General features: G+C 44.8%; 1 protein-coding gene across 2 annotated transcripts in view; it reads right to left on the reverse strand.

Annotated features, from left to right (window-relative positions):
* Positions 1–4,736: 4,736 nt before the first annotated feature.
* SMG1 (SMG1 nonsense mediated mRNA decay associated PI3K related kinase) overlaps positions 4,737–18,319 on the reverse strand; it is a 1,401,298-nt gene continuing 1,387,715 nt past the window's right edge. For both annotated transcript variants that reach the window (XM_069210224.1, XM_069210223.1), the window contains 2 exons: positions 10,927–11,033; positions 4,737–7,189 (listed from right to left, as the gene is read on the reverse strand). In XM_069210224.1, the coding sequence (XP_069066325.1) occupies positions 7,112–7,189; positions 10,927–11,033 (185 nt within the window). In that variant the 3' untranslated portion in view covers positions 4,737–7,111. The remainder of the gene's footprint in view (positions 7,190–10,926; positions 11,034–18,319) is intronic.

Here is an 18,319-nt window from a genome sequence, read left to right on the forward strand (position 1 = left end):
GATTCCCCAATGACACCTGCAGCCTCACTACATAGAATCCCCTGACTGCGAGTGCTACTGGATGGAGAAACACAACGCCCAAGGACACCCCTGCATCCATTGCCCCTGTGCCCAGAAGGAAAGGACCAAAGGTGCATCTACGTCCCCGAGCACCCCAAGTCTACAACCTGCCTGTTTGTTGTCCCCAACTTGCTTCCTAGCTACAGCCTGCAGCCTGCCTTCATATGGGCCAATTCCCATAGAAAACTACTGGGCACCTGATGCTTTACTGCACCCCTGGACCCGGATGCCCCAGTGCTGCCCAGAGAGACCTGCTAGTGTGGTTCTGATCAGAGCCCAGTACTTACCATAACTCTCCGAGATTGGCCTTGTAAGTCATTGGTAACCGTGTGTTTTCCTCCATAGATTAACATTGAGGAACTTTAAAAATGCACTGTCGATTTGGGATAATAAAAAGTATATATGCTTGAAAACCTATCTTGTAACGAAGTCCTATGCAAAAGTATTATTTTTCTAAAATGGTCTCTGATTTTTTTTTTTGAGTATGTGTCTCATTTATTGCCCTTGAGAGTTCAACAAATGATCAGCACTACCCTCTGATAAGCTTAACTGCTTGCCCAAGCTGCCACAAAATAGAGCATTAATCCTATTTACTTTTGCCTCTGCAAGCCAATTTGTGTCCCACTGGACTCTCTGCATGGTGTACTTCTTTTTAGGGCACCATATAGAGAGCCAGGCTCCTACACTTAGAGTCACAATTGCTATTGAGGCACCCTAACTAGACACTGTGTGGGCCCATTACACACAGCTGCTTCCGACCTGCTCTCAGGGCAATGTCCCTCAACACAACAAATGTTTTGCAGGAATTTAAGAATTACTTGAAAAACTGAAATAAGGAGAGTGGAGCTTCAGATCCACGTCTTTGTCACTGAAGGCCAAATTATGTACCTTCTGTAACGCCTTATCTGGCAGAGAGAAACTCTAGTTGCAGATTCCTTACCTTACAAGTTCCTCAAATTGTCAGTCTGGATCCAGAGATTTTTCTCGAGCAGTACTCCTGTGTGCCCTTAGGAGGTGTTGATTGGCTCTGCATCCATTGTCTGCGTTGTCCGTGCTGGATATGATAGTGCACTGGGGTGGCTCCTCTATAGGACCTGCAATGACGTTTCTTTTCACAAATTTCCACGCTAGAAGCGCAGAGCCATAAAGAACCTCTGACCACTGGTATGTCAAATCTAAGGCCCTGAAAGGGGAGTCCTTGTCCCTAGAAATCAGCTTGCAGATCGGGGAGGATGGGTGGGTTGGTAATGAACCTGCAACTAGATAATGTCTCTACCAGATAACGCGCTACAGAGGCTAAGTAACGTATCTGATAGAGACATCTAGTTGCAGATTCCTTACCTTAGAATAGAGACCTAAGCAATACAATTCCTGGAGGTGGCTTTGTGAGCTAAGATCATACTAGAAAGTCCTGCAGGACCGAAACGGCCAAAGTGCCAGTCCTTACAGACCTGACTGTCCAGGCAGTAGTGTTTAGTAAACGCGTGCAGAGATGATCACGTTGCTGCCTGACAGATGTCAAAGACTGGAACTCCGCATGCTAACTCAGTGGTCTCAGCTTTAGCTCTAGTAGAATGAGCATGCAAACCTACAGCTGGTTGCTTCGTTGCCAGTGCATAGTACATTTTAGTGAAGAGTATGACCCATTTAACTCGCACCCACAAAACTAATAAAAATTTGATTAACCACCCGGAACTCTTTGTTAAGATCAAGGTAGAATGCCAAAGCTCTTTTTGGGGCTAGGTGGTGGAGTCTCTCCTCTTCCTTAGAAGGATGTGGGCGTAAAAAGTAGGCAAGGTGAAGGACTGGTCTACATGAAAAGACATGACCACTTTTGGCAAAAAAGAAGCCCTAGTGCGAAGCACCACTTTGTCAGGGTGGATGGAAAGGTAGGGGGGCTTAGCTGACAATGCCTGCAGCTCACTCACCCCCGTGGGCAGATGTAATGGCCACAAGGAAGGTTATTTTTAAAGTGAGAAGCCAGAGAAGACAAATGTGGAGAGGCTCGAAAGAAGCACATATCAAACATTTCACAACCAAATTCAAATCCCACTGGGGCATAATGAATGGAGATGGAGTAAACATGAGTAGGACTTTTAAGGAACCTATCTACCATAGGAGATTTAAACAATGAAGGTTGATCAGGCAACCGCAAAAAAGCAAAAATGGCAGTTAACCTTCAGAGTACCCATTACAGAGTCCTGCTGGGCCAGAGAAAGGATAAACAACAAAACCTCAGAGAAAGGGGCAGAAAGGGTATCAACAGACTTGTCTATGCACCATGCCACAAATTTCTTCCAACAACAGGTGTATACTGTTTTGGTGGAGGAACGCCTGGCTGCCAAGATTACATTACAGACTTTAGGCGGAAGGTCAAAAGCTGTCAACTGCTGCTGCTCAATCTCCACGCAACAAAAGCGGAGACTGGACGGATTCAGGTGTAGAACTTCCCCTGCTGCTGTGACAGAAGATCCTACTGAAGGGGGAGTCTGATCGGAGGATCAATGGCCAAGCTCAGTAACTAGGAATACCAGACTCTTTGCGCCCAGCCCAAAGCCACAAGGATTACTTAGGCCCGGTCGTTCTTGACCTCCTTGAGTACCCTGGGCAGAAGTGGTATGGGTGGAAAGGCATACAGGAGGCTTGAGTTCCACTCAAGGTGAAATGCGTTGCCGTGCGATTACTGCCTTGGAAACTCCAAAGTGCAATACGGCTGACATTGCGCATTCTCTGCGGAGGTGAACTGATCTAACCAAATCACTCCCCACTGCTGAAAGAGACCTTGCACCTCCTCCGGATGTTCAACCAGGCATTGTCGGCTGAGTTTTTATGCTCAGGTGTTCTGAGAGCCCATCAGGTGTTGAACTACTAGGGAAATGTCTTGGTGTTCCAGCCATGTCCAGAGGCGCGGAGCCTTCTGACAGAGGGTTCACAACCACACCTGCTTGTTGCAGTAACTCATGGCGAATTGTTGTCTGTGAACAAAGGAACTACTTTCCCTTTGAGAGAGAGAAGAATAGCTTTCAATGCCAGTGTGATCGCCTGGAGCTCCAAAAGATTGATGTGGAGTCCAGACTCTGCCGGAGACCAGATACCGCTGATCTCAGACTCTCCAAGTAGGCCGCCCCATGCCACTACTGTCAGATCTGGTTGGGGAAGGGATCAGCCTCTGACCCAACTGTGGTACGTTAGCCACCACCGCAGATCTTGCGCAGTTTCCCCCTGATATCTGGACCATGTTGGAGATTCCCCTGATGCTGTGCCCACTGGAACTTCAGGTTCCACTGCAGAGCCCACATATACCATCTGACATGATTCACCAACAGTATGCAGGAAGCCATGAGGCCCAGCAGTCTGTCATTCTACCAAAATCCAGGATAGAGCCTGAAACATCGGTATCATAGCCTGAATATTCTTGACTCGCCGCTCAGGAGTATAAGCCCAAAACTACAATGTGTCGAGAACAGCTCTAATTGAAGGGACCGTCTGAGAGGGAGTCAGGTGTGACTTTGGCACATTTATAGTGAACCCCAGCGAATGCAGGAGGTCTGCCGTAGTCTGAAGCTGGATGACGACATCCTGAGGCAAGCCTGCCTTCAACAGCCAGTCGTTGAGGTAGGAAAAGACTGAAACCCCTGACCCTTGCAGAAAAGCTGTGACCACTGCCTTCACCTTGGTGAACACCTGAGGGGCACTGATAAGGGCAGCTATCTTAAGTGGCTCAGTACTCTGACTGAACGAAGCAAGAGTTGAGTCAATGGAACTACAATATGTTTATAAGATGGTGAGTGTGCCCAGAGGAACAAAGAAGCTTCTAAAGCTGCACCAAGGGTCTCTGAGAAGCAAAATTGCACCATGGCCTGCTGGAACGCTCATGCCTATACCAACTGAGGTTACCAAAGGTAGGGGTAAAACAGCTGCTTAGGCTGAAGCTTTTTAGAATTAGTATAGGCTTAGATAAAGAGTCAAAAAAATGAACCTCTTTTCTTTGGAAAGAGGAGAGCAACGTCTGGAGGTTCCCTTCTTAATGTTGAACATCTTTTAGATAGGTTCTAGATCTCAACTCTGAACCAGTCTCCTCCATAAATATGTCATCCACTCTTTCTTCAATCAACGCTTTTTGGTGCATAAGAGAACAAAACTCGCACATGCCCACAGCATGCCTTTTTATGGGTCACCAAAAATACCATGTATGGAATAGTAACTACAATTTGGCATCGGCATTTTACACAGGGTTTGAAGCTGGAAAGGTTTGGTGTGGTCGAAGTCCTAGCAAGTTTACATTTCTGTCAGAACCCAGTCAGAAAAAAAAGAAAAAAAATGAAAAACAGGAGGTCTTATTATTTTTGTTGGAGCCCTGGGAACCTGAGACCTGAGTTGCACCGGGCTACCCAACAACAGTGAGCTCTCAGTGCTGCGTAAAATTCCAAATAAAGTATTGACACCTTTGAAGGGGTTCAACATAAGGAATATACAGGGGTTGTAGCTACTGGAAATAGTGGTGCAAAACTGCTGTAGTACAATAGGTTTCTGATCTGATATGCCTAAAGAAATCTCAAAGGTGAACAATTTGCAGTGGGACAAGTGTACGATATAAACATATTATTTAGCTATTTTATGGTACAGAAGACAAACAGTGGAAAAAGCAATCACACAAATAGAACACCACAGCTATCAATATTTTATTCAATTTTATTCAAGTATGCAATAAAGAACCAATTTCTGCCCAATTGTGTTTCCTCCTGGACAGAAGTTGTTTAATACATGAGATTCCTGGGAGCACACGGGTCACCACAGCTTCCAAGGAATAAAACGTGCAATGCTGTTCCTCTCTGGTAGTCCAACAAATTGTTTCAATAAGAATATTCATAAAGGGAGCAAAATAAAATGGCACTGCAACAACTTACGTATCCTCTCTATTCAGAAACAAATATTCTTCATATTTTATTACAGCCTATACTGTCTTTTCCAAAGTACACTAAATGGTCAAAGCAGGCGAGTTAAAATATGTTAAAGCTGCAGCCATTCACTCTTGAATACACATAAACAGGCACGTATTAGCAGACACTAGGCGTGCCTAAGACGTCAGTATGCACGTGGCAAGGAACCGGAAAAGTACTGAACGATTTAACAGCGAAACAACATGTTGTTGCTATTTGTAATGGGGGCACGTTTTCCTGTGCTTTGCTTTCCAGTTCATGTAAATAGTTTATCATGGGTGATATTAACAAAAAAGAAAGAAACGGAGTACATAAAATCAGGCAGAACAACAAAATATGTATGTATTTACTGTAGTTAAGGACTAGACGTTTGATAATAAAAGCTCAAACTGTAGTACCGAACTCAATTAGAAGGGGGGAGGGGGGCGAGGCTCAAGGATCGTGTACTCCTGGCTAAGGGAAAAATGTATAAATTAGAGGCAATGGCTTTTCTGAAAGGACCGACAGGGAAGGTAAAGGAATTATCTTGGAAGATAGCAGTATATATGAACGTGCTTGTAAGAAAACCTTGGGATTACGATGTTTGCCCATCTATTGCATTGGCCATTCAAGCTAATTTCCAGACGTCCTTCCCAGTCCCCCAACCATAGGCTGGTAGAGGAGGGAGGGCTCAAAATGGTCTTGAATAAATGTGCATTTTATGGGGCCAGATGAAAGAAAACCATACTTGAATAACAATATGTGGAAAAACGTGTTTAAAATGACTGTTTTGAATAAAATCTGGCCACTTGTTCACTTAAAAAGGCATAGCTACAAAACGGAAAAAAAAACTTTGCAAATAAGTTTACAAATGCTTTAAATGCAAGTTTGATGATGCTTGCATTTACTTGTACCAGAACATTAAAAGTAAGCGTGGAGGCACCAAAATTAAAGACCAAAAATGAATAACCAAGTGAATTAAAAAGCATGTCACTCTACCTCCACCAAAACTTCACTTTATTGTTTATCCGTCAGCAACAATGTAAAACTCTACTAGACACTAAGCGGGTTTAAAAAAAAAAGGTAAAGATTACATTGGAAGAGCTACTCTTAGGAAGTAAACGTCAGTAATCACAGTAGAATGAGATCAGGGAGGACAAATGTATATTACAAATGAAAAATGTACACTGCAAACTCGGGAAAGTGCACATTAAATCAAATGCCTGTTTAGGTTCATTTCTTTCAAATGCACAGAGACGGTACTTTCGGAAACTGTACATGATACAATTACAGGACATGAGTAACAAAAATAACCAAATTGCATTGGATCATCTCAATTCGGAAGTAATCATTGAATGCTATTTTGGTACAGCTGGAACTTTTCCAATGACAAAACAAACTATGCTGTGAGTTTAACAAGCTTGTGAAATGCAAGGCTCGAAATAAAAGCGGAATTGGAAATGCTCTAAACTACAAGAATTTCTGGAGAAAAAAAAAACCAAAACAAAAAAGCTCTTTCTTCATATTGAAAGTCCATCACAAGTAGTGTTTCTCTTACACAGCTTTGCCGCTTCGTGAATGTTCAACGTCCATACTGTGTCACCTAGCCTTTCACCCCCACTGCTGCTGGTCATTTCAACCAGTGCTGCTGCTAAGCAACAAGAGTACCACAATAACCTATCGCGCCAAATCTTCCTTCCCTGTGATTTCTTGACGGCGCCACTTCGTTGTTCTGATAACAGGGGTTTGTGTTTCCTGAATGGTGCACAGGGTCACGAGGAGTAGAGTTCCATATCACTCTTGCCGTCTCCAAAACATTAATTCCTTTCTGCGGCCAACCCCCTGACACATTTGCAGTTCTTCTGTAGCAGAAAGACATTCGAGCTATCCCGACGGTGAGCTTCTTCTCTGGACCCTGGGGGTTGCAGACCATTATGTTTGGCATATCCCCGAGTGCATCTATCCTGCGGGATTCGTTTCCCACTCCACCTGGATTTCCTAGGTTACCTCAGATTAAGCCCCAGAATGCATCACCACCGACTGTGGCGCGCTATACTGTAGATGCCTGAGGCCGAGTTGATTCTGGTGGATGTCTGACCTCGCTGATCCAGACTGATTTGCAGTCTTCTTTTTCATACCCAGGCTGTCCACCCTTCATACAGCTGAGCCAAGTTATCTAGATTTGTTGCCTCCTTAATCACAAAATCAACCTAGAAAACATGTTTTGGCAAATGTTTAGAAAATAACATTACTTTGCTTAAGGTCCATCATGGAAATCTTTCATCAAATTGTTATAATCGGATCCACTTTACAGAGATGGCCCATATAAAGGTAAAAGAAAGACACACATGCAAATCATATTCTATAGGATAATAGGTGATGTGTCATCTCCGACCGCCGAGGGCCACAAACGGTCAGGCTTTCAGAATACATCATATGAATATTCACAATGTTAATTTACGTACATGTGATATATTTTTATACATTTCATTTATGGTTATTCAAGCTGAGCAGCCTCTGAATCTGACCAAGTTGTGGTGCCTGAGAACCGGAGATGGGCATTGTTTGCTCAGCCGAACTAATTTAAATAACATTCATTATTTCTTGGATTAAATATCAGTTTCTTAATCCGCACATAACCAAGTTAATCACCACTCTACTCGGGACATTTTTATGTGAATACCTGAGGTTTAACAGTATTACAACTTGGGAGGCAAGAGAAGGCTGACTGGCTCTCGCTATAATCAACCTCTGCTGCTGGACCATGTGACAGTTTCTCAGACCGATTGAGAACTTCCCAGCCATGTAAAATAATTCAGATTTAATAGCTGTACTGGTAATAGTAAGAATGTGTTCTTTCTCCTTCCAATGCACCTGCACCGTGATACACAAGGTGAAACAATTCACTACTGATCACATATCCCATGGGTAGTAAAGCTGTTGGACCTGGCCCTTTTTACAGGGTTATCCCCACACTTTTTGCCTTCCTCCTTCCAAGTTCTTCTGGCCTCTTTTAGTTGGCCCTAGAACTCTGGGTAGTTCATCACTGCTGACTGGTGACAAAGTGCATATGGTCTCCTTTCTAAACTTGCTATGATTGGCTTACACCTTATTGATACATTTAATCTACCTGTAAGTCCCTTGTACAGTGGTAGCCCTTATACCCAAGGCCTGTATATTAAACGTTACTAGTGGGCCTGCAGGGAAGCTTGGGCCACCCACAAACGTAGCCTTTCAAACCTGTCTCAGGCCTGCCACCGCAGGGCCAGCATGACCAGTTTCCTGCCACACTGCTTTGGCATCTAAATTTACATGTTAGGCCTGGAACCCCCCTTTTACTACATATAGGTCACCCCTAGGTAGCCATATGGACAGAATGCTGTGTAGGTAAAAGGTAGGACATGTGCCTTGTTGTGTGGCATGTCCTGGTAGTGACAAACAGTCTATTTAGTTTCTCACTGATGTGAGTGCTGCCTCTCTCATAGGGCTGAATGGGGAATGCCCTTTCCTATGTCTAAGTGGCATTTTCTGATCTATAAGGAGAGGCGTGGGCATGTTTGGTATGTTTGGAATGGTAGTAAGAAATGCTGCTTATTGGTGTAGGTGGATTTTTTATTGCCACTGGAGAAATGCCACTTTTAGAAAGTGAGCATTTGTCTGTGCTTATGACACTTGTGCTTTGCAGCCTGACTCCAAACCACGTCTGGGGTAGAGTGACAGCTGGGCTTTGTGCTTACTTTCCAGACAGCCATTACACAGGGAGGGTAGAGGTGTGATAAGATTATCTCTGTATACTGAATGGTCTTCCTGGGCTGGGAGAGGTGGGGTGCTCCTACATTTGTATAGGCTGTCTTCTGTCCTCACACAAGGGGGTAGGTTACCCACTACTGATGTCTGGAGCCAGGGGTGGTGCTGAAAGGGGGTGTTGTGCACTTCTGAAGTTCCTTTGACTTCTGAAGCCCCCTGAGAGCAAAGCACAATTAATATAAGTCCAGGGGTTGTTCCCCATGTTTGGAGACACTGCGTGGGCCTGCACTAGATGCTGCTGGAAGGAACTGTATGTCAGGAAAGAAACGCTATTAGGACAGTCCTGGTGTTTTGCTGACCTGTGGCCTGATCGGTCACAAGGAGGACTGCCCCTTTGTCCCAAGGTCCCTTAGGTGCTGGCCTGCTGCTTGCCCTCCTGCCCTCCAGTTGTCCTCCGGGGGCAGGATCTTGTGTGTTCCCCGCCCACTCCCCCTGTTTCACTTCAAGCTGCTTTCACTGGAGTGCTAGACTTTGGGTTAGAGCCTTCTGCTGCACAGCGCCTGGTGAGTGCCACCGTGTACTTCCCCGAGGCATGGTTTTGCTTTGCGGCACCACCAAGAGTGCTGAGTTGTTTTCCCCCCTGCAAGGTAGCATCGGAAAGGAGGCAGTATTGTGGCTAACGGCAGTGTCTACTTTGCATGTCAAGGTGCGCACTCTGTAGTGCCCCCGGGGCATAATCAGGCACAACTTTTTGGCCAAAACACCGCCGCGGCCCTAGGCTGACTGAGCAGGTCCCCGCAAGGAACAGAGGGTGTTGCAGTACTACCCGAGAGCCCCGAAAGGCTGATGACGGGGCCCGCGCTAGCGTTGAGGAGTGGGGTGCCCTGCTACATGAGGGAAGGGAGAGAGCTGACGGGGCTTCACGTGGACGCTGGCAGCAGCCGCGTGGTCTTCCTATCAGGTGGGAGGGGCCCAGGGCAGTGTCCGCGCCCCGCCGGAGACCTTGGCTGCAAGCCTTGCCCCCTGGGAGGAGAGGATGCTGCCAATGGGAGCAGCCGTACTATGCTGACACGGGAGACTGCCTGGTAATTCGCTTCATGCGGTGAGGACCCAGAGTGGCCTCCCCAGCATTGTGCAAGATTTGTATGCCTCCATCGCCCTGGGAAGGGGCAGACCTGTGTTCAGGGCCATCCAATGTAGAGGGCACTTAACTCTGTCAGCATGATGGGACAGAACCTCGACAGAGGCCCCGTTTTCCGCTGGAACCGATGAACACCACCTCGTATCATAAGGAGCACAGGAGCTCCTGGATTGGACCAGGTGTATCTTGGTTGCCGCTCATCTGGTTGAGCGAGCGTAGAGGTGTTGGGTTTCTCATGGTAGAAGATGCTGGGGGGGATTATTTCTAGGATTTCTCCTATCCCCAAGATATGTTTTGCCCTCAGTGTTTTTCCCCGCATTTCAGGGCGTGATGCTACATGATATGTCATTCTGGCCTTGTTGTATTAGGAATGTAATGTTTTATGACCTAGCAATACAGAAATGTCCACCTGCTTTTTACATTCACAAGGATGATGATCTGACAACTGCTTGCTTAGCAGAGCATTAGTGATTTAAGTTGCTTTTGGTCTAATTATGTTTTATGTAATACAGTTTATTTTTATATAACTTGTTAAGTTTTCTTTGTGGTGTATTTATAGTGTCACTCGGTTGTGTGTTGTGCAAACACTTAACACATGGCCTCTGGGATAAGCCTGACTGCTATGGCCAAAGATACCAAGGGGTGAGCAGGGGTTATCTTAGGTGTGTAGTTCCCTTGCCCTGACTAGAGTGGTGGTTATTTCCTGGCTTAAGTGCCTACCCTAGTGAACCAGAAACCTCATTTCTACCAAAAGCTCAAATAATATGAAGCTAGGTTTTCAGAGTTTAAATCATCAAAGGAGATATATATATATATATATATATAAATTAGAAGTGGATCAAAAATGCATAACGTACCCCAAATCGAAACTCAGTGACAACCATGGGAAAATGTCACTAAGATGATTGACTACTAAAAAAGGACTACTTCTAGACATTGCCCTATTAATTTTCACCTCCCACAAACATACACACTATATAGTAAAATACACAATTTGCAAGGTATGTGTGTTAAATAAAGCAGAAATAGTTTAAACAGAGATGTACAAATAAAACAAACCTGTTCGGCAACAGACATTCTCCTGTTTGCATCCACATCTCTGCCCTCCAACTTGGCTTTGACCCGCTTCCACACACTAACCGCATATGAATTCCTTTCTTGCACAGCTGAAAACAAAGCACCAAAAGAAACACTAAAATTTGTATGCTGATCTAGGTAATTTGTATCATGTAACACTTCTAGGCATTTTGATGTATGTGGATGATCTATAACCATTCTTGAGCGGAGGAGGATGAAACAGTTGCCTAGGGCAGCTGAAGTGTGAAACAGGTAAGTGAGCATTCGTATGTGCGATGCTAAACTGAATATTCCTTTCTTTTCCTAAGCATGCAGAATTAGGAAACATTTTTGGTTGAAAATATTGTATTACAAACTTAATACAAGTTAAGCATAATTTAACACAAAAGCTAATATATGAGTGTGCAAGATGACAGGAATTTGAAGATATGAATACCAAAAGAGAAGATAACAAAATTGTGATAAGCTGGATTAATAGCCCTTCGCAACAAAACAAGCAAATTCCTGTTTACAGCACTTGAACCAAATACATCCTCATGCCAAAGACCTCTGTTTACACAAAGCAGCTTGGATGAAGGGGTGGGAGACAGGAGGGACAGACTGGATAAAAGGTCTTCAGACAGGATACGTAAAGTCCTGGCGAGTCGGTAGGTGGCGTTGATTGATTCCGCGTCGGATGTGAAATGAGCCGTGCCTACATAAGTCCACCCCAGCATGCTGACATTTTCTTTACATGACTCTTTCCGCTCAAGAATCATGGAGCCACATCAGAAGGCTGGTTTACCAGTGTGCAGAAACTAAGAGCATACAGGGACCTCTTAGGTATTAATTTTTTTTGCAGAAACGGGAAGACTCAGTAAGGAGTCTGCAACTAGATACTAAACCAGATAAGGCATTACCGAAGGCAAGGAGCTTGTTCATCTGATAGGGACTTCTAGCCGCATGATTCCTAAACTTAGAATAGATACACAAGCAATGCCTCTCCAGAAGAGGGTCTGTGAACAGACTGGACCAAGAAGTTGTGGGGGACCGAACTGGCAACATGCCTGTCACGATCGACCTGACTGTCCAGGCAGTAGTGCTTGGTACGGTGGACAGAGATGCCCACGAAGAAACCTCACAGATGTCCAGGAAGGGGCCTGGCCACCCTATTGGTAAACGCAGGATTACACGCTGACACTTCAGCTGTGCTAATTTCTGAACAGTGCGACCAAAGTCGGCCCGCCAAGGTAACAAACAACTTGTTACATTAAGCTTGACTTGAATCTAAAGTTGAAATTAATGCACAAGAGAACTTTCTGCCCTACCGGGAAGACATGCCAACAAATCTCAGGAAGGGAAACAAAGAGGGAATGCAAGCCAGGAAGGTGTTATCTCGTTCCTGCAGGAAGCCACATGGGTGTTGGCCCAGAAACGCAGGCGTCAATAGGAAGCTGCCTTTGAAGGGTAAATGTGTAACCATACGGTGGAGGGCTGCCCCACTGTTTAGGCAGACAGGCTGGCACGGGAAGCAGAGAGGGGAAACCTGTTGCCAAAATGGTTTTCCCAGGGGTGCTAAACTCTGAGGTAACCACACCACAGTCCCGGTTAGTAAGGTCCACACAATGGAAGGGGGGTCTTGCCATCTTCTAAGTGGGTAGAATGTGCATCCTGGGATATTCAGATGCCACACTTTACAGGAAGTGGTCACCAGGTAAGAGGGAACCCAGTAGCTCACTGGCTACCAACTGCATCCTGGCCTCAAGGCTTTTTTTGGAGCATAAAGAGGGCATCCCTAGTACCCTGACTTCAGATCTTAACTGACCAGGAAGGAGGACCTCAGAAAGAATGCCCTTCTTCACTGAAGGGGGCAACAAAGAGAGGCTGCACTGTTAAGGTCTGCACCTGCTAACTAGTGAAGAGAGGGACTGTGCCTGCCGTGTCCTACTCAAGGAAAAGTTAACTCCACAGCCAGGCAAAGCCAGGAGACTCAAAGAGCCAGCCAACTGGCTTCCTGTTCGCAGCACATGGACACAACAGCTGAAGAAGCCTTCTAGGGTAGGTTGGTAGCTCAAAGCTTTCAAGGTACTACCACCGCCGGCGTGTAGCCCCTGGGACCAAGACCAGATGCACAGAGTTGCACCAGAGTCCGCTGAGCCTTGGAGTGCTGTTTGCAGAGCTGCTGTGACCCTCAGAGGGCAAGCTATTAACTCAGGAAGGATTGGCCTGTAACAGGAACACAGGGCGACTGGTAGTCCAGTGGCGACTACTTCAGCCAGATAGGAGAGGACCTTGTGGAAAAAAATCGACCCTGCAACAAGGACCCCCACACCATCTCATGGACCAAGGAGTACCTGCAGGAAGACCTCCATCAACTGTGTCACTCCAACAGCATCCTTGTGCATCTTCAGCATCCCTCATCATGACCATTTCCATAGGAAAAAACCTACATTAGATAAAAGTGCCTGAATCTGACTGAAGATTGTTTCTCCTGTTAAGGTAACTGATGTTGGAGAGCTGGCTGGTCCTTGTGACTGGAGTTGGTCACCTAACTGGAGCTGGTCACCTACAGTGACTCCAAGTGACCGTGTTACACATAGCCCAACTTTTTACTGAAAACGTTTCCAAGTGTCAAATTGGATGAATTTGCTAGTGCTTATTTGCAGTTGACTGAATTGCCTTGCTGTATTCATTCTTGTAAATTCTGTATCTTCGAAATCCTCTAGGGGATCTTTTTCATTGTGGTGTCTAAATTCTTATAAAAATAAAGAGTATTTTCATAAATTGGTGTCGGATTTCTTGAGTGTTGTATTGATTTCTTCTGCAATTGTTTTGGTGCTGTTTGAATACTTTGCACTTGTTGCCTTTGTGTAAAGACCTTTGAGTAAGTTCCTTTGTGCAAGGGCTCTAAGCCTCTTTGAGTCCCTATCTGGTGGCGTGGTAGGCAACACTGCTCAGAGCCACAGCTACCCAGGGTTGAGATGAGGGTTTACCAAATGAAACGGTCCTAAAGAGTTAGTAAGCAAATTACACAGTGAGGTTGCACACCACACCATTTCATTCACTCCATTTCCTTACAAAGCCCCTTCCTCCAAAGCCACACTCGGAGGAGAGAATAACCCGCTTTTTGGGGCGGTGTCCAAACCACTAGCATCTACCAATTCTTCTTACAAATTATCCTCAGTCTCTTCTAAGGGTTTGGAATAATCATAAGAAGCCTCAGACCCTCCCTAATTATACTCCACACAGGGTCTAACGAAGAAAGGAGGCCCTGTTTCTGACTCGGAAAGTTGTGTTCTGGCCGGCACCAGAGTCGACATCGGGTAATGACTTCTTATGTGACTAACCAGATATCTATTTTGAATGCCATGAGTATCAGGAACAGCACTGTGAAAGGACCCGGGAGCGTTGGTGCGACCAGGACCTGTAGCGTGGCAGAGTAGGCTGGCACTGAGCTACCAAAAGCTTCAGGGAGTGCTCCTGAACTGCCTTGTGATTCATGGCATGGCAGCCAAGGAAAGCCTAAGAGTTGTGGCCAGGCTCTAGGTACCAGAGTCAAAAAAAGTGGGGATCTGTCACTGTCATCTGCCTGTGACAGAAACCACTGGGTTTAAACCCCACTGTTTTTTTTAGGGTATATCCCTATGCACACTGGGAGGAAAGTTCAATAAAACGTCTAAAAAATAGTCAAAAAAATGGACAGAGGTAGCTCTTTTCAGATATGCACTGATGGTACAGAAAGAAAAGAACATCAAATCCAGCATGGACGATTCTGATGCTGCTAGCTGAAGCCTGCACCACTAGAATCTCAGGTAAGGGGTGCTGTGAGAAGGAAGGATGGATCTTCCGGAGTAGAACAGTAGTATCTGTCCATATGGCAAATTACAGGGGCCCCTGAGCAAGGCTTAGCCCAGGTCCCCCGTTGAAGGGGAGGAGAGGCTCAGAGCAATCCGACCAGGCTGGAGGACCTCAGTCAAGAAGTTTGTTTTGACTTCCTTGCAGGGAAGCTGAAGATTCAGAATATCAGCAGGTCTTCACAATAGCATATAGGAGGCTGCAGAGTCCTCTAGGGCCAGCCCGGAAGGGGAGAACATACTGTCTGGGGACATAACTAGCCCACTGACTTCTTGGGGCTTATCATACCATTTATGATCGGACTGGTTAATGGTGTCATCATAGGTGCCGTCATTGGAAACCATGCCAAAAATTTCATTAAGTGTTCCCTGCTCGATGGCAAGGCAACAGTGCCAGAATCAGGGCGTGGAAGAAGCAGTGCTGAGCTTGACACCGGATGTGGTCGGCACAGCGGTTGTTCGGCACCAGACAAAGGCATGGGCTGGTCTATCAGTACTGATAAGGATGGTGTCAGCGGGTCACATCTTGGCATGGAGAATGGAGCCAGTAGAAGCATCAGTGCCGGTCTTGGCATGGATGAAGGAGTGGATCTAGACGGCCTAACTGGCACCAAGGGATGTCCCGCGGGTTCCACTTCCAAATCAGGGAGTTGTGCAGGAGTCGTCCCTGATCCAGGAAATGCAGGCTTGCAGGGATCAGAGGCCCTGACTGACACCGGAGAATAGCTGCGGGAGAGGGTCCTGGCGGTACAATGACCCTCATATCCTCTCAGGGGACTTGAAGCCCCATTTAGATTGCTTCTTCGTTGACTTACTGGAGGAGTGCGACTTTGAAAACGACTTCTCTTGGGTGGCTTCCGGGAACAAGATCGGGAACAGTAATAACTCTGTGACTTTGAACAACGTGTCCCTTCCTTACGTCGGGTGACACTTCACCTCCTGTTCCTGGATCACCTTCGGGTCCATCAAGGCGCAGTCACCACAGGTCTTGGGATGACCTCAGACAGACCAGGTGGGAATCAGAGATTGACGTGTATCTGTAATATTCCCCACAGTATTTAGACCCTGAAGATTTATTTGGGAAAATGCCCTGTTCACAGTGGAGAAAATATTAAAAAAGGCATCAAATGTAGCAGAAAAATCGTCTCAAGAGACAAAGGAAGCTCTGCATCCATGTCTTTTGGCGCGGAAAGAAATTAACTGATGTCAGCATGCCTGGGTGCCACCTAGATAGATCTGCACCTGTCAAATCTGGCATGGATGATGTTGATGCAGAGCCAAAAACACCACCTCCCTGTGCATAGAGACCCTTTCCAAGTTTTCTGGATCAAGTCTGATGCTTGGGGAATATTATAAGGCGATAAACCTGCAGTTAGAAGTCTCTATCAGAAGCAACAGTCATTGATTTTAAAATATCCAAAAAGATATTTGCCAAGCTTTTCGGCTCTTGCTCTATTTGAACCAGAATGTCAGAACAATATGTGCCCTGAGTCTGAGAAGCATAGGCCAACTAAGCTCCAGACTTAAGTAGTAGAGTGCAAGCTGTAAAGGACTTCTTTAAATCACTATTAATCTTATGGTCTACTGCAGTTGTCTTTAACTTGTGGTCTGGGGTTGCTTGGGGGACCATGAAGCCTACTCAGAGGGCCCACCACTGCCAAGGAATTTCCCTAATACTTCAGGATTAATAAAGTGTATATAAAAAAAGAACAAAATGTACAACTGAAACATTTAAAATGTTGTGTAAATGTGATGAATTTGGAGGATAAAAGTTAATATCCTCAGATTCATTCTTGGGAGCAGTGTGCATCAAACATAATACAGCATGGACAATCAGTTGTCTCAATTGAATTTAGGAAAAGCTCCAACTGTCAATTACATTTTTGTTTTTGTTTCTTTGAGTTATAAAACGTTACGTACTATTGGTAACGCATTATCTGGAAAAGACAGGATCTAGCCGCAGAATCCTTACTTTAGAATTTTCCCCAGGCGCGAGACTGGATCCGGCAACTTTTTTCCATAGCACATCTGTGCACAGGAAGAGGGCGTCACATGACTCCTTGTCGATGTCGTCCACCGGATGTGACATTAGCAGAGTCCATATAACCCCCTCACAGATGCACCGATGTCAGTTTATGCCATGCCTATTCTTGGCGCTCAAAATGTGGAGCCAAATATAGAAACTGAATTCTTAATTCAAGGTGTGAATTTCCACAATGAAATCTTCAGAGACCAAAGAGGACTTAGTTCGCTGAGCAGGGTGGATTGTTATGGAATCTGTGGGCTAGAACCTCTCTCTACCAGATAACGCGTTACCAAAGGTAGGTGACTTGTTCATCTGATAGAGACATCTAGCCACAGACTCCTTACTTCAGAATCAGATACCAAAGGTCATAGTAACCCAGAGGAGGGAATGCAAACTGAGACCTCCCCAAAAAGTTTCTAAGTATCATAAAACCAGTCTAGAAAAAGACTGGACAATCAACAAATAAGGTGAGTAATAATATACTCTATTTCATCAAAACCTGTGGAGGGAGTCACAGGTAAATAAAGCCATAAGACATGAAAAACATGGGAATAAGCTCATCCATGTTAGTATCTCAAATGTGCATCAGAAGTGACCCACAACACTGAAAGTCTCTAACCAAAAGAAAACTGGTCTAGTACAAGAGAAATAGAACATGCAATCATAGGAATACATATGAAGAAATACATCCTCTTTAATGAAAGAACTGTGTAAAGGACAACAATATTAAAAAGTCATAAAAATAGCATGGAAATAGCATCACCCATGATTAATACAATTAAAAATCTGTCCTTCCAACAAACCCAGTCTAGAATAATTCAAAGAGACCAGGCAGTTATAATAATGTAGGTGAGCCCTAACATATTTCACAATGTAAAACATGTGGGAGGAACTACGGATAAGGAGTCAAACATTCAAAAACATGGAATAAAGAAATCCATGTTAATATGACCAATCGGTGTTAGAGGTGAGCTAACAAAATGAATATTAAGCTATTTGCTCCCTTAATGCGATCCAAAACCATGCATTAGCACCCCAAAAGTACTGTGGAAAGGACCACAGCAATGAAAGTCAAAGACAAAGAAAACAATGTTAAGAAACACTAATCATGACCGTAGGACATTATTGCCAAATGAGCTAGTGAAGATAAATCTATTTGTTCTTATATGTAGACCGAAACAGCATGCTCTACGCTGCTGGAACACAGAGCAGCATAACATGCCACTGAGCAAAACCTCTTGCCATGTAAAGGTACATTCCTAACCAGACCTACACTATAAAACACACATAGAATGTTTATCTCTTGCAGATAAAACATACCATTGCCATCTTTAAAAAGAAGACAACAATAGCAACTATTTGGCATATAAATATACTTTCCCCCAGGAAAAGTAGCTAGAGATGATAAAAACACCTTAAAGATATTCTTAATATTGATATACCTACTGACAGGAGTAAAATAAACAACCGTCTACTTAGTAACCAGAGAAATATATACAGTATTATATATGGAAAA

This window comes from Pleurodeles waltl, chromosome 10, assembly GCF_031143425.1.
Source record: "Pleurodeles waltl isolate 20211129_DDA chromosome 10, aPleWal1.hap1.20221129, whole genome shotgun sequence".
Classification (NCBI taxonomy): Eukaryota; Metazoa; Chordata; class Amphibia; order Caudata; family Salamandridae; genus Pleurodeles; species Pleurodeles waltl.